The following is a 12,261-nucleotide window of genomic DNA, read 5'->3' on the forward strand; positions in this document are numbered from 1 at the left end:
TCTTAAAGAAGAATAAAATTAGCCTCATGGCTTGCATTTAGTGTCATACTGAAAATAAAAGTTTGTGTTTCTGAAAGAAATGAGCAGTGTGATTAATAACTTTGGGTCAAGTTGACTACTTTGTGCATTTTTTTTCAGACTACGGCTAGAAATATAAATATGCATTAGCACTTGCACGTGCCAAACTTTATTTTTAATTGCATGACAGCAAAATACGACCAGCATTTGTCTAATTTTAATATTTTAAGTTTTGAAGTCTACAAATTGGTCCATATTTAAACTTAACACTTTTTAACTTCAGCTTTAAAAAAGCTGGTATTTGGAATGGCAGATAATTACAGGAACTTTTTATTTCATGCCCCATTTAAAGGAGAAAGGGAAATTAAACAAAACAAACGCTTTTATCGATGAACAGGACGTTACGTTTTACCGCAGCGCCCCCTGGTGGCGTCCTGGTGGCATGACACAACAGACGGCTGAATCCGCTGCAGGAACAGCTTTGGACCAAAAACCGGGTTGAGAGTGTCGTCATCGGAACCGTGTCGTTCACTTGTTAATAACTAGCAGGCAATGGCGACATGCGGAGAAGGGACTCCTCAGTGGAAAACAACGATTATTGTCAGCACATCGCTTCAGGTAATGTTAGAAAGTTTAACCTGAACCGTCAAAATGTTTTGCTCGGTCGGTTTCTGGTGGCAGTTATAAAAAAATAAGTTAACATAAAGAGCTTTAGCCATGAAGCCAAGGCACTAGCACCGACAAAATACGTGAAATATTAGTTATTTGCCCACCTCTGACTTTGAATAAAGAACTGTACCAGCTAACGAGGCTAGCAGTTAACTTATCTTCATTTTGTTTCCACAGAGCCACGAAATCATTAGGATGCTAAACGCTCAGCAGCACCGCATCAGGTTTTCAGACAGTGTTCATCCCGGAGCCTTCATTTTTCCTCTATCGGGTAAACCCGAGTCCCCCAGTACACCTGCCGTGTATTTTATAACCCACTATAAGACATTATTCTGTTTTCTATAAGACACTCAGTGGATTTTAATAATGTAGTGTAAAGTTTTCATTGTTCACAGTAAATGACCTCATACTTTGGTTTAGTGTGATGGTAGTGGGGGGTCGGGGTTTATATCAACTGGGAAAGCTCTAAAACTTATGAAAATGCAGTCAAAAGTTCTAAATCTTTGCACTCTTTCACATTTTCTAAAGCTGTCCTAAAGCCCCTGGGCCTTATGTTTAACACCCCTGATTTAGACTCTTTACTTAAGTCATAATCCTATTTAAGTAGCCTAGTGGGAATGTTTTAGCATCAAAATATGTTTCAAGTGATTAAGTAAAAAGTACTCCTACATATACATTAATTTAGCACCAGAGGAGAGGGTGTGAGTGTAACTCGTTTGGTCTGATCCCTGATTGTGGCAGAATTAAAGCCCATACTTACAGATATATATATGTGTGTGTGAGGTTTTTTTTGTTGTTGTTGTTTTTTATTTATTGCAGGTACTGCATTCCTGATGGTTGACCCGCAAGACCTCCCAGAGCCCTCTGAAGAATCGGGAGTCTTTGAGAGGATAAAGAAATTTGTGCAAGTCCACCGCAACTGCTTTTTACTCCTTCGTTCACCATTTAAAGGAAAAAAGGAGCTGGAAACGCTGACTGTGATTCAAAACCGGTAGATTAATAGTCATGTTGTGTCATTTTTGCTTTACTTAACTGATTCTAACGCTCTGGTTACAAGGCTTTGTGACAGCAGCTTGAGGATATAATAATGATGATGTCGGAGTACCTCATGGGTCAGCCCCGGGTTCTTTATTATTTAGTTTGTCTATTGATTGCCAACCTGAAATTTGTCCACCTACAGTAACTTCTATGTTGATTATATGGCTATCTACATATTCAAACCAATAAGCAGGCTACAGGAGAATAAATAGCCTCTGAAAAATCAACCATAGATATTTATGACTCTGTAAGTATTTTCAGAGTAATTGTTTTTTTAATTGTCATTATTGCTATTGGTATCTTTTTTGTATTTTATCTCCCCTAACTTTGCTTTTTTTCTTGTCTGTCAAAGAATTTGTGGATTTTGTTTTTAAAGGTTCTATATTGAAAACAGAATAACTATATTGTACTAAGGACGTCTTTATCTCTTGCAGATTCTTTGGCAGCAATCTCAGGATCCTGCCTGTGCAAAACACTGATGAAATTGTTAAAGGGATGTTAACAATTGCCAAGGTAACAATGGAGGCGCAGCTATTTGGTATATTTTAAATATAAATGAGATAAACTGATGTGTCCTTGTGAAACCTTGAATTAAATTAAGCCACACCTTCCTGCAGGCCACCAGTAAACCCCATGTAGACAGCATCCGGGACCGGATTTCTCTGGCTCGGGCTCACATCATTGAAAGCAGTCCTGTGTGGGAAATGTTAAGAGACATGCTGCAAAACCAGGCAGGTGATTCGACATGTTTTATTTAATGCTAACCAGCAGGAGCCCAATGTGCTGAACATAGAAAAGCAGACATTTCAGTATATAGTATCATCTTGTATACATTCTTGTATATAAGCACACACTTTATTCAGTCAAACAAAGCAAACCAAATAAAGATATATTTAGAAAAATATTGAAGGGTCTGAATTCAGAGCCTCAGTTTAGTTTGTTCTGCTTTTCCTCTGTGATCTCTTCGATTCGGACTATAAGACTCTCCATGAGGTCAAATGTCACCAAAGCACTCTGCAGCACCTGAGAAACATGACAAAAGTCAGCTTGCTAGTCGTAGAGTCCAAAACATAAATGAAAATTATTAAATTAGAAGAGTTTTCCTGACCTGATGCTGGACCTCCGGGGACATGTTGGACACTTTCTCCTTCCTTACTGTGATGCTTTTGACTAATTTAGTGGGTCGAGCAGCATCTCTGGCTTCTGGGCAATAGGAAGTGTTGACAGTATAAAAATAGACTCTTAAACTATTCGTGTAAAGCTTATTTCACTGGAATTTTGTCACACAGATTAGTAGCTAATTCCTACCTTTTGCTTTTAGCTTTTGGTCCTCCCTCAGTGCTTTCAGTTCAGAGGAATAATACGCTCTTGATATGCTGATACATACACGCAGCATTTTTAGGTATTCCTCTTTGATCCTGCACAACTCTTCCCACACATCTTCCTAAAGGAAGGCAGAACAGATGATCAGCGTCCTGCCCTAACCAGGCATTAACTGAAAGCTTTGTATTAGACTTACTTACATTGGTTCTCAGCTCTTCGTCTCTGATAAGAACATAGCGTAGCAGATTTAGGCTCTCCATTACCCTGGATAAACAAAGAGTGCTACTTAATGGCTCAATCTGGATGAAGCTTCCCAGTTCACACAATGACAGACTTTTGTCTTTGAATCTCTGCAGGATAGTTTTTAACTTGATTAGATCTGAAGTTGAAAATTGCTTTAATTTAGTTCCATTAACTCCATGTATTTTGGTAGCAGATACGGTTTTCTGTATTTCTTTCAAAGGTCAAAATATTCTAAGGATGCCTTTGAGCCTATATTCCATCCATCCATTCGCTTCCGCTTATCCTTTTCAGGGTCGCGGGGGGCGCTGGAGCCTATCCCAGCTGTCATAGAGCGAGAGGCGGGGTACTTAAGGGTAATTATTTCAATTTCCAGGTGTCCCAAAGTCTAGGTTGTAATTATAATGACAGTTAAATGGAATTTGCTTCATTAAAAAAAGTTTTTTCTTTTTAAAGTATAATAAAGCTACTATTATGCTCTCAGCACATGCCAAAGTATCCATGTTTACGATTTTGCCATAATCAAGAATTATAATTACGTCTCACTCCACTGACTTTGTGCTTCAGGTAACCAGGTTCCACCTCCTCCAGTCTGCTGTAATAATGCTTCAAACTTTTCTCGTTACTCACTTGTCCATACTGCTGAGCAAATCTGTCTGAGCACCTTGTGGCAAGCACAGCACCAGTGTCATCAGTGAAATAAACTCCGTTCCCAAGAACCACTCATTGGCGTTACCCCACTGTAAAAGAGTTGTAGTACATTTAACGTGTAGAGAAAAAAAATGCAGGCTATGGCGTGACTCTCGTGTTTTTCTCACCTTCATAGAAAGTTCAAATTGATTCCTGATGTTCTTGATTATATAACTTTCTATTCCTGCGTGATTGCTGGTTTTTAACATGCACCTACAACAACAGCAAAAAAAACAAAAACAGCAAGCGTTACGTTAAAGTGTTAGAAGACTAAGAGAATACTGTAAACATTTGTCAGCTGGAGTGTAACTGGAAACGCTAGATGGAGAGAAGCAGCAGTAAATTAATAGAGGGACAAGTTAAGAATATGCTGTGGGCCATTTGTTTTTAATAAAGTGTTAAAGTAGTCTATATATAGCTGTATAATGGGCGTTAATTTCACACCTGGAAAGAAATTGCAACTGCAATTGAAACTGTTTTTCTCACCTGAAGAATTTGTGCTTTGCTTCTGCATCTAATTTATTGATGAATACCTGGAAAACCTGCAGGCCCGATTCTCTCTGGGGGAGCAATGATCAGACGGAAGAGCGAACAGATGTATGCCTTTTATAGTGTAGCAAAAGTCAAACATTTTCCCCATATTGACCACTAATGAAGCACTCACCAAGTGCTGTATTGGACAGTCGGTAAGAACTCGCCGCAGGTTCTGAGAATTTAAGCACAAAACAGCTCACTGAGCTTTCGGTGTTATGGTTGAGTCATTTAAGTCAGCTACAGCTGTGAATCGCAGTAAATGTTACAACTATAATATTATAGTTTACAGCCACTTCACAGGCTGAGTCTCAAAGTCTCATCACGTTAAAAAAAACAAAAAACAGCTTACTAACTGATGCTTATTTTGTAGTTTTGAATAACATTTTTAGGCCACTAGAGGGGAGCAGAGAGCTGTATCACGTTAAAGACACGGATCCATCCTGCAGTGCAAGCAAGCATTCTTCAGCTTCATTTGGAGCTCCCTTTGTTTTTGCCAATTGGGTTGCTTAAGTTACTTGACTAGCTTGTTTTGATTTCTTAAGCGCCTTTCACTGAAAACAGCTGCCTGCTGAGGATAAAAGCACTGAGAGCAGTGAGTGCGAACAACAAATGGTTTATGTGTGACAGCTAAACAATGAAACATAAAACCCTGTGAAACTGAGGTAGGCTGCAGATTGACAGTTCACTGTCAGTTCTTTACCTAAAGCAGCTTGGCCTCGAGAATGAGGATTTTGAAATTTTCTTGCTTGGAAATTGCTTCTACTAAAAGTATCAGATGAGTTTGATTTTCAGTGACCTTGAACTCAAGGAAAGGTCAAGTTTCTAAAAATCTTGTAAATAATAGCTCGAGAATGAGCCAACTTAGGATTTTTAAATTCATACCATAGAAGCAACCACGAAAAATCTCGGACAGGTTTTGAATCTCAGTGACCTTGACCTTAAAGGTGAAGGTCACAGAGTGACATGCATGCACTGACAGTGATCTCAGTGAATATGCAAACAGACTTAAGACATCTCAGGTTTTTCTGTAATTCTGCTGCTCCGGCCTGTGTGTGTATGCAGCCTGAGAAATAGAAATGAGTCTGGCACGGCTGCTTGTCTTACCTGTGTCACACTGTAGAAGCTCTTCAGATCCAGCAGACTCACTGGGAGGCTGTTGTCCTGCACACGCTCCAAGCTTTTTGTGAACAGCGCCTAATAATAGATAATTATGGGCAATTAAAATGAACTCAGTCTTCTGCTTTCAGATGTTTTTCATACTGATGGGCTCTTACCAATCCTTTGAGCAAATGTGATTCTTTTTTGCTGTCAGAGAAACACAGATATGACTCTGATTGTAAGTTTGTTCTAAAACAGAAAACATGTTCACTTAATGTTGTGTTAACAGCATACCTGCTGAGCAGCTGACTGATGTATTCCATGTTGCACTGGAGAATAAACACATGGCTAGAAAGGCAGGAAAAGTTCAACATTAATAGTTTTTAGTGAAAGTAAATTTAAGTAAGTAAAATGTGGCTGCTCACGTTACCTAAACACTGCTGGAAAGTTGTCAATGGTAATGAGCTGAACAAACAGCAGATAAGCCAGACATGCTCTCGCCTCCTTGAACTGATTATTGTCCATCAGGATGTTTTTCCTCAGTGAGCTGAAGAATAAGAGCTCCGGAAGAGGCTCTTTGATTGCAGAAAGTGTGACCTGCAATGCACACATGTGACTTGGGACTAAACAACTAAAACATGTTGTGTTCTAAATAAAAAAAAATAGAAGTAAAGTGAAGTGACTTTGCCCGTACCATTATCTCTACTGCAAAGAGCCACAATGGTGATCTTCTGTCGTGCTTCAGTTCAGCCTCAAGCAAAGGCTCTCTCAAACTCCTCATGCAGCTAAACAGAGAATGCAATCAGTTATTCAATTCGAAGTCATTTTGCTTTGCCATTTGTATTTAATATCATTAATAATAATAACTACAAATAAACAGAGTTGCAGAGAGAAACATACAACTTCAGAAGCTCAATCTTTAGCTCCTCATCTTCAGCTGTAGCAGCACAATTTCCGTCTGTCCTTTTCACCTCCTCCACAAAAGGTTCTGTGAACACAGTCAAGGCAGCGCTGCAGCGGCACAGGCCGTACTCATCAGCCTCCTCCTGCTGCTCCGTGTAAGGCACAGGCAGCCGGGACAGCTGCTTCTGCAGGGCCGACAGAGTCGAGCCCACACCGGCTGCCTTCCCCTCATCCAGTCGGAGAAGTACTGTTTAAAAACACAGTTTGTTAGTTTACAGTAAGCGTACAGCAGGGGGAGCCCTTTAAAGAAAAAGAAAAAGCAGCATTTACTTGTTCACCATAACCCACCAATGCATGGAGAAGCAGTAACCGCACTCAGTAAACCAGGCTACATGTGATGCACATGATCTACATGTTGTCTAATACAAGAACCCTGCAAAAAAAAAAAGGTGCTATGACGGTAAAGGTGTTCAATGTTTGTCAAAAGTGCTGAAACTGTCGATTCAAACGTATTGTTATTTTGGCCGATTAGTTTGAGGTGTTTTTGGATCGTGTTAAATTTTTCTTATTTTATCCACTGCATTTATGTCAGCTTAGACAACAGCAATAACAACTCTCCCCACTCACCTAATAAACTAGCAAGCGACTCCACTGACCTGAGCGCGTCCACCGAGCTGTTCGATTGATAATGTTACCAGGCCTAACGGGGATCATTTGATTATTGGTTATGGCTGTGCAGTTTAATGCGATAAAAGCAATTCTACCATAAATTCATTTTTACTATTGCAAATCTAAAAATGTTGTCAAAAAAAGTTGTAATTGTAGTTTAATATTGCCGTTGTAGTGGATGATGGTGAATCAGGCTGAATCTGCAGCTATTCCTAAAAGCTGTGTTTATTTCTATGGTAGAGGTAGAATTTATGGCCGAGACTGTTGTGTTGATTTAGTAGTAGTACTGTTGCATGATTAGTTGTGTTACCTGATTGAAGATGCGGAAGAAGGGCTAGGATTGTCTCGGAAATGGCACCTGGATCAATGCCTTCAATTATTTCAAGCATGCAATCCAGGAGTTCATTTGGCCTGCAAGTCTTAACGAACAGATGCAACGTTTCAGGTGATGCACGGGGAGCATGTTTCACTATGTAGAAGAACTGCTTGCACCTACCCTGGTCAGATGTGTGATGGCAGCTTGGTATTGATCCAGACCCTTAGCTTTTTTTACAACTTCGTTTAGAAGAGGTGCCAGTATAACACAGCCCATAGATTTCACAATAACCTGCAAGTGCAACAATAGGCAATCAGTACACGTCACCGGGAACCTTAAAAGCGACCCTGTCGGCATATGAATTTGATAGTCCCTTCCTTTCCATTTGCATGCATCGCTGCATAAACTGATGCATGCAAAAGAAGTGCAGTTTCATCTTCACAACTGCTGGTTAAAGTGTGATCTACCAGATCACACACACACACGAAAAAGGAGTGGAAGAAGGTGCAGGTTTCACCTTCTGAAAATAATTTTAAAAAGGCATTAGACTATATAGATAATCTGTGGAAAAAGATTCTTATTAAAATCATTTGTTGCAGAGCTGCAATCCCATGACTGTCAGTTCACCTATTTGTTCTTCTCTGCGCGGCTTCTTTTTCGGCAATGGTTTTGAAAGTCAAAATCCAGGGATTTCTCATTTTATAATCAATCATTTGCAGCCCTTGAGATTGTTTTAGCTCAGAAAGAGGAAGGAGTGAGAGATGACACATGCTTTAAATGTAGGCTACAAATAACTGCACTGAGCGTGGAGAGATGGGACAACCAAGGGCACTTAGAGAAGCGCTGTATTGAAGAGGGTTATCAGTGGAGCGAGAAATCTGACTGAATATCTGCTTGTTTTCCCAGCACACCTCCAGGTCAAGAGGCTAGGAGGCACAGAGTGGTAGCTGCATGTTAATGTTTAGCATAGTTGTGTAGCAGGCAAGAGGCTGCTCGCTTCAGTAGGTACGATCCTGCAGTGTAGCCGTGCTTTTAGAGCTGTATGGCAGATTAACGCTGCCAATCTGCTGTCACTTCATATCTGTGAGGTGTAACTGCTACGGAGGAAACAGCTGCCCTGATCTGCTGTGTTGGCAACGACGAGGAATACCTGGTTTTTCTCATCTTGTATGAATTTTAAGAGCTGTTGACTTTCACCCTCACTGAGACTGGCACATCCCAAAGTCTTGAACTGCTGGTAGTCCTCAGGCTTCAGATCGTCTTCTTGAGTATTTCTCTAAATACAGGACACAGTATATTACGTCATAATGTTTTCTTTTACTATTGCTGATAAACACCATTGAGCTTAGTCATGAGTTTCCTCTCAGAAGCAGTAGATAGTGCTAGTATAGTGTGAGTAGATGTCAGGATATCCTGCATAAACCCTAAGAAACAAATATATTTATTTAACATGGACTTCCTCTTGTAATGTTACTGAGTGAGGAGGATCAAACGAGATATAATGAAGGCAGCGTCACCCAACGCACCAGTTCTTCTATACTCTAATGCTAGCAGCTAATCTGTCAGCCGTTATGCTATTTTTCCCCACACTTGAAGGTCATACTTCATTGCAACATCAGGAGAGGAGATCCTGAGTACGATAGCCTCAGCTAAAATGTGTTGCCATGGCGCAATATTGTTGACTTACCCATCTCTGGATTATCTCTTTCACCTGATCTTCATTCATCATCAGTTTCTCTTCAGCCCTCACAGACAATCTTATTATCAGTTGGCCTTTATTTTGACAGATGATGCAACAGCACAGAATCAAAATGATCAAATATATAGCTCTCCTGGTGTCTTGAAAGAGAGACAGAGAAAGAGGGAGAGATTCACTCTGTAAGGAAGCGAAACATAAACCTCTTAGGTCTCTTTGTGCTTGACATGTACCGTAATAGGATTAAACCAGAGCAGTTCAGTGTGGTCACAGAAAGTGCAGACATGTCTGGAAGGATCCAGTCACATAAAAACTGTACAGAGGTTGTCACTGCTTAGAAAGAGTCCAAAATAGGAATTTAAATATGACAAAACTGAAACTTCGGTGTCAAAACTTGTGCTCATGATCTATTTACACCTGCCCTACCACTGAGATATTTACCTAATTTCCTGCAGTGTAGGTGGGGATATGCCACTTTAGCATAGTCTGCAACTAAAATAGAAATTAATATGCATGCTAGCAGTGTAGTTTGTGAAAATACATTTTTAGTAGATTATATTTTAAAGTTCTGCTACCTTAAAATGAGGTCATTTGCATAGAGGGAAATATAATTTGTGTATTAGCACAAATTTAGTAACCTTCATTGTAGTTTGGGGGTTTTTTTTCTTCGCCTTGTGAAGTACACCTAGTTTAGTACACGTACGTTTAAATTTATTTGGGATTTTTTCTTATCCCCAGGGTTAAAAGTATACACAATGTACCAAATACATACATACACCTCCACTAATATTTAATTAAATTCCCCTTGTTCCAAAAATTTTCAGTAGGGTTGAAGTCGAGGCTTTGGGAAAGCTGTTCCAGAAACTTAATGTTAGCTTGATTTATTCCAAAACAAGTTTTAATGTCTGTTTGGGATCATTGTCCTGTTGGAACCGACACGTTTCAGCTGTCTAGCTGCTGCTTTGAGGTAACATTGAAGAATTTAGGGGTAGTCCTCCTGGTTCATTTTTCCATCCACTTTGTGCAGTGTACCAATAACACCAGCAGAATAACAGCATAACAGCATCAGACCGTGATGCTACCACCACTTATGCTTGACCTTTGGTGCAGTGTTTTCAGGTTTGAAAGCCTCGGCTTTACTCCTGACCTGAAAACCTTTCTTCAAAGGGCGTATGGTTTGTCAAATTTCAGTTGAGCCTGAAGGAGTCTGTTTTGGAGCAGGGGCTTTTTTCTTGGTCAGCCCCCTCTTAGTCCATGGCAATGTAAGACCTGCTTCAGTGTGGACAGTGTGAGCAGTTTTTAGTTCATGGCAGGCTTGAGCCTTGGTGTTTCCTGAGTTGTTCCTCAGTAACCTAACCTCCTAACCCATTTCCTCTCAGCTGAGGGTGACAAGTTGTTTGTTTTTTCCAGACCTTGTCAAAGTAGTAACAAAGTTCATTTTATATGCATTGCAGGTATTGTTTATAGTGTAAATTATATTGGAATGAGATCATATACATATGATTTGTAGTGTACTAAAACATCAGCTATACTTCTTTTCAAATAGATTTAAGGAGAGAACAATGTGTAGGACCCATTGTGATGTGGCAGTATCTATAGAAAAAATAAATCCTGTGACACACGCTGGCTGCAGCAGACTTCTCAATGTAATTAAAAGGAAGTGCCTGCTGTACACAGATGCACAGGGATTACGAATGCCTTTCCATGATTGCTTGATGACAACATATTGCTCTTCTGTGCAAACACAAAGGCCTCAAAGGCTTTGATCGCCTCTCCCCCCTCAGCATTTACGTGCGTGTATAATATAATACAAGCACAATCACTGACTTCCTGCTCCTGCTTCAGCAGAGGAGAAGCTCATGTCCTGATTTTAGATGAATAGGTGTAGAAGCGTGTTTGAACGGTCGGATTTAGCCGACATCTGCCGCCCAGGTTTGCTCTGTGTATTGCGCTGTGATGAAAGCCTTAGACAAAAGCCACAAAGCAAATACAGTACACAGACTGCTGCTCAGTCCGTCTTTGTCCCTGATTTTGCTGTCATTAATTGCAGGCTGATGAGGTTTTGTTTTGGCAGTGCTCCTGGGTACACAAAATATTAAAGCACACAAGGTCTAGGCTTAGGATAAACAAACGCAGAGTTAAGATTTAAAATAAGCTTAACAGTATTTGAGTCGAAAGAACCATTATGTCACAGAATAAGTTGTTTTAACTGGTATGTAATTCCTAGTTTAAAATTTCTTCAGTTTTGTTTGAACAGTTGATGCTCCACAGTCGTGAAAACATCGTGTCTCTGATTAACAGATTCTCGTTTTAAAGCGCAAGAAATCGGAGGACAGTCAGAGCAGTGATCCCTTTCCAACTCAGGAGGGCACTGTTTGTCTTGAGGGCTTAACTCTGATGGCAGAATCAGTCTGTGGATTCAGCACCTCATTGTTAAATTCACACATAGGTGAAAAAGATCTTTTAATTTTAGACCCATGCTAAAGTTCAACTTTAACAATATAGCAACACAGGTAAGAGACTTGGCATGTCTTCCGAATGTCTGAATAAGCAATAATCAAAGAAAAAACATTTTGGCTTAACATTCTTAACATTTGGCTGGAAGGTAAATATGGTAATAAACATGCATCACTATCAAAGCAACAGGGATTCCTGAGCATCGTCAACAAATGTCAATTCGAGGCTCACAGTCAGGGTACTGAGGCTGGTGTCAGAGCATCAAGAGCCGTCAAACACAGATGTCTTTAGGAAAGGAGCTGCCACGGTCTTATTCTGAGAGATGTATTAGCTGGTCTAGGGAGAAAAAGAGCTCAAATGCTGCTCGGTTGACTAAAGTCTTCTTTTCAGAGCAAAGTCAAATTTTGCACTTCATTTGGAAGTCAAGGTCCTGAAGTCTGCGGTGTTTGAAGTCCAGTGTGAAGTTTGTGAGGATTTTGGTTGCCATGTCATCTGCTGATCTTGGTGATAGTTGGTCCTCTGTATTTTATCAAATCTACTCCATGCTGAGAAGCTTTATAGATATGCTGATTTTATTGTCCATAAAGAATTAGTACCTGCTCACAGAACC

The 12,261-nt window shown here is 40.0% G+C and overlaps 2 protein-coding genes across 3 annotated transcripts; one reads left to right on the top strand and one right to left on the bottom strand.

Moving 5' to 3' along the window:
- The first annotated feature begins 570 nt into the window (after positions 1-570).
- Positions 571-2,483, top strand: lg23h1orf146 (linkage group 23 C1orf146 homolog). The gene is made up of 5 exons (XM_085348843.1): positions 571-636; positions 865-958; positions 1,507-1,678; positions 2,160-2,238; positions 2,343-2,483. Exons 1-5 carry the CDS (start codon positions 571-573, stop codon positions 2,481-2,483), a joined length of 552 nt encoding a protein of 183 aa, XP_085204969.1.
- A 169-nt stretch (positions 2,484-2,652) lies between these two features.
- glmnb (glomulin, FKBP associated protein b) lies at positions 2,653-9,227 on the bottom strand. 2 transcript variants are annotated; one of them, XM_085348292.1, is made up of 18 exons: positions 9,186-9,227; positions 8,649-8,774; positions 7,679-7,789; positions 7,493-7,601; positions 6,511-6,760; positions 6,305-6,395; positions 6,041-6,207; positions 5,905-5,958; positions 5,787-5,817; positions 5,617-5,706; positions 4,643-4,684; positions 4,465-4,538; positions 4,107-4,191; positions 3,919-4,028; positions 3,249-3,312; positions 3,034-3,169; positions 2,834-2,928; positions 2,653-2,748 (listed from the first exon to the last, which is right to left on the bottom strand). In XM_085348292.1, the coding sequence occupies exons 1-18, from the start codon at positions 9,225-9,227 to the stop codon at positions 2,653-2,655; spliced, it is 1,773 nt and encodes a 590-aa protein (XP_085204418.1). The 2 variants fall into 2 exon arrangements, with proteins under 2 accessions (XP_085204418.1, XP_085204420.1); XM_085348294.1 differs by having other exon boundaries at positions 3,034-3,165; positions 3,245-3,312.
- Between the last annotated feature and the right edge of the window lie 3,034 nt (positions 9,228-12,261).

Source organism: Diplotaxodon limnothrissa, linkage group LG23, assembly GCF_057381915.1.
Source record: "Diplotaxodon limnothrissa isolate DT_005_m linkage group LG23, D_limnothrissa_male_GT1.1, whole genome shotgun sequence".
Classification (NCBI taxonomy): domain Eukaryota; kingdom Metazoa; phylum Chordata; class Actinopteri; order Cichliformes; family Cichlidae; genus Diplotaxodon; species Diplotaxodon limnothrissa.

Excerpts from the sequence above, each read along its gene's own strand:
- lg23h1orf146 (XM_085348843.1), top strand. The coding sequence starts at position 571 with ATGGCGACATGCGGAGAAGGGACTCCTCAGTGGAAAACAACGATTATT. Across the intron at positions 637-864 it reads TTGTCAGCACATCGCTTCAG|AGCCACGAAATCATTAGGAT; the intron begins GTAATGTTAGAA and ends TTGTTTCCACAG. Across the intron at positions 1,679-2,159 it reads CTGACTGTGATTCAAAACCG|ATTCTTTGGCAGCAATCTCA; the intron begins GTAGATTAATAG and ends TATCTCTTGCAG.
- glmnb (XM_085348292.1), bottom strand. The coding sequence starts at position 9,227 with ATGATGAATGAAGATCAGGTGAAAGAGATAATCCAGAGATGG. Across the intron at positions 5,707-5,786 it reads CACATTTGCTCAAAGGATTG|GCGCTGTTCACAAAAAGCTT; the intron begins GTAAGAGCCCAT and ends ATCTATTATTAG. Across the intron at positions 3,170-3,248 it reads ACGAAGAGCTGAGAACCAAT|GAAGATGTGTGGGAAGAGTT; the intron begins GTAAGTAAGTCT and ends GCCTTCCTTTAG.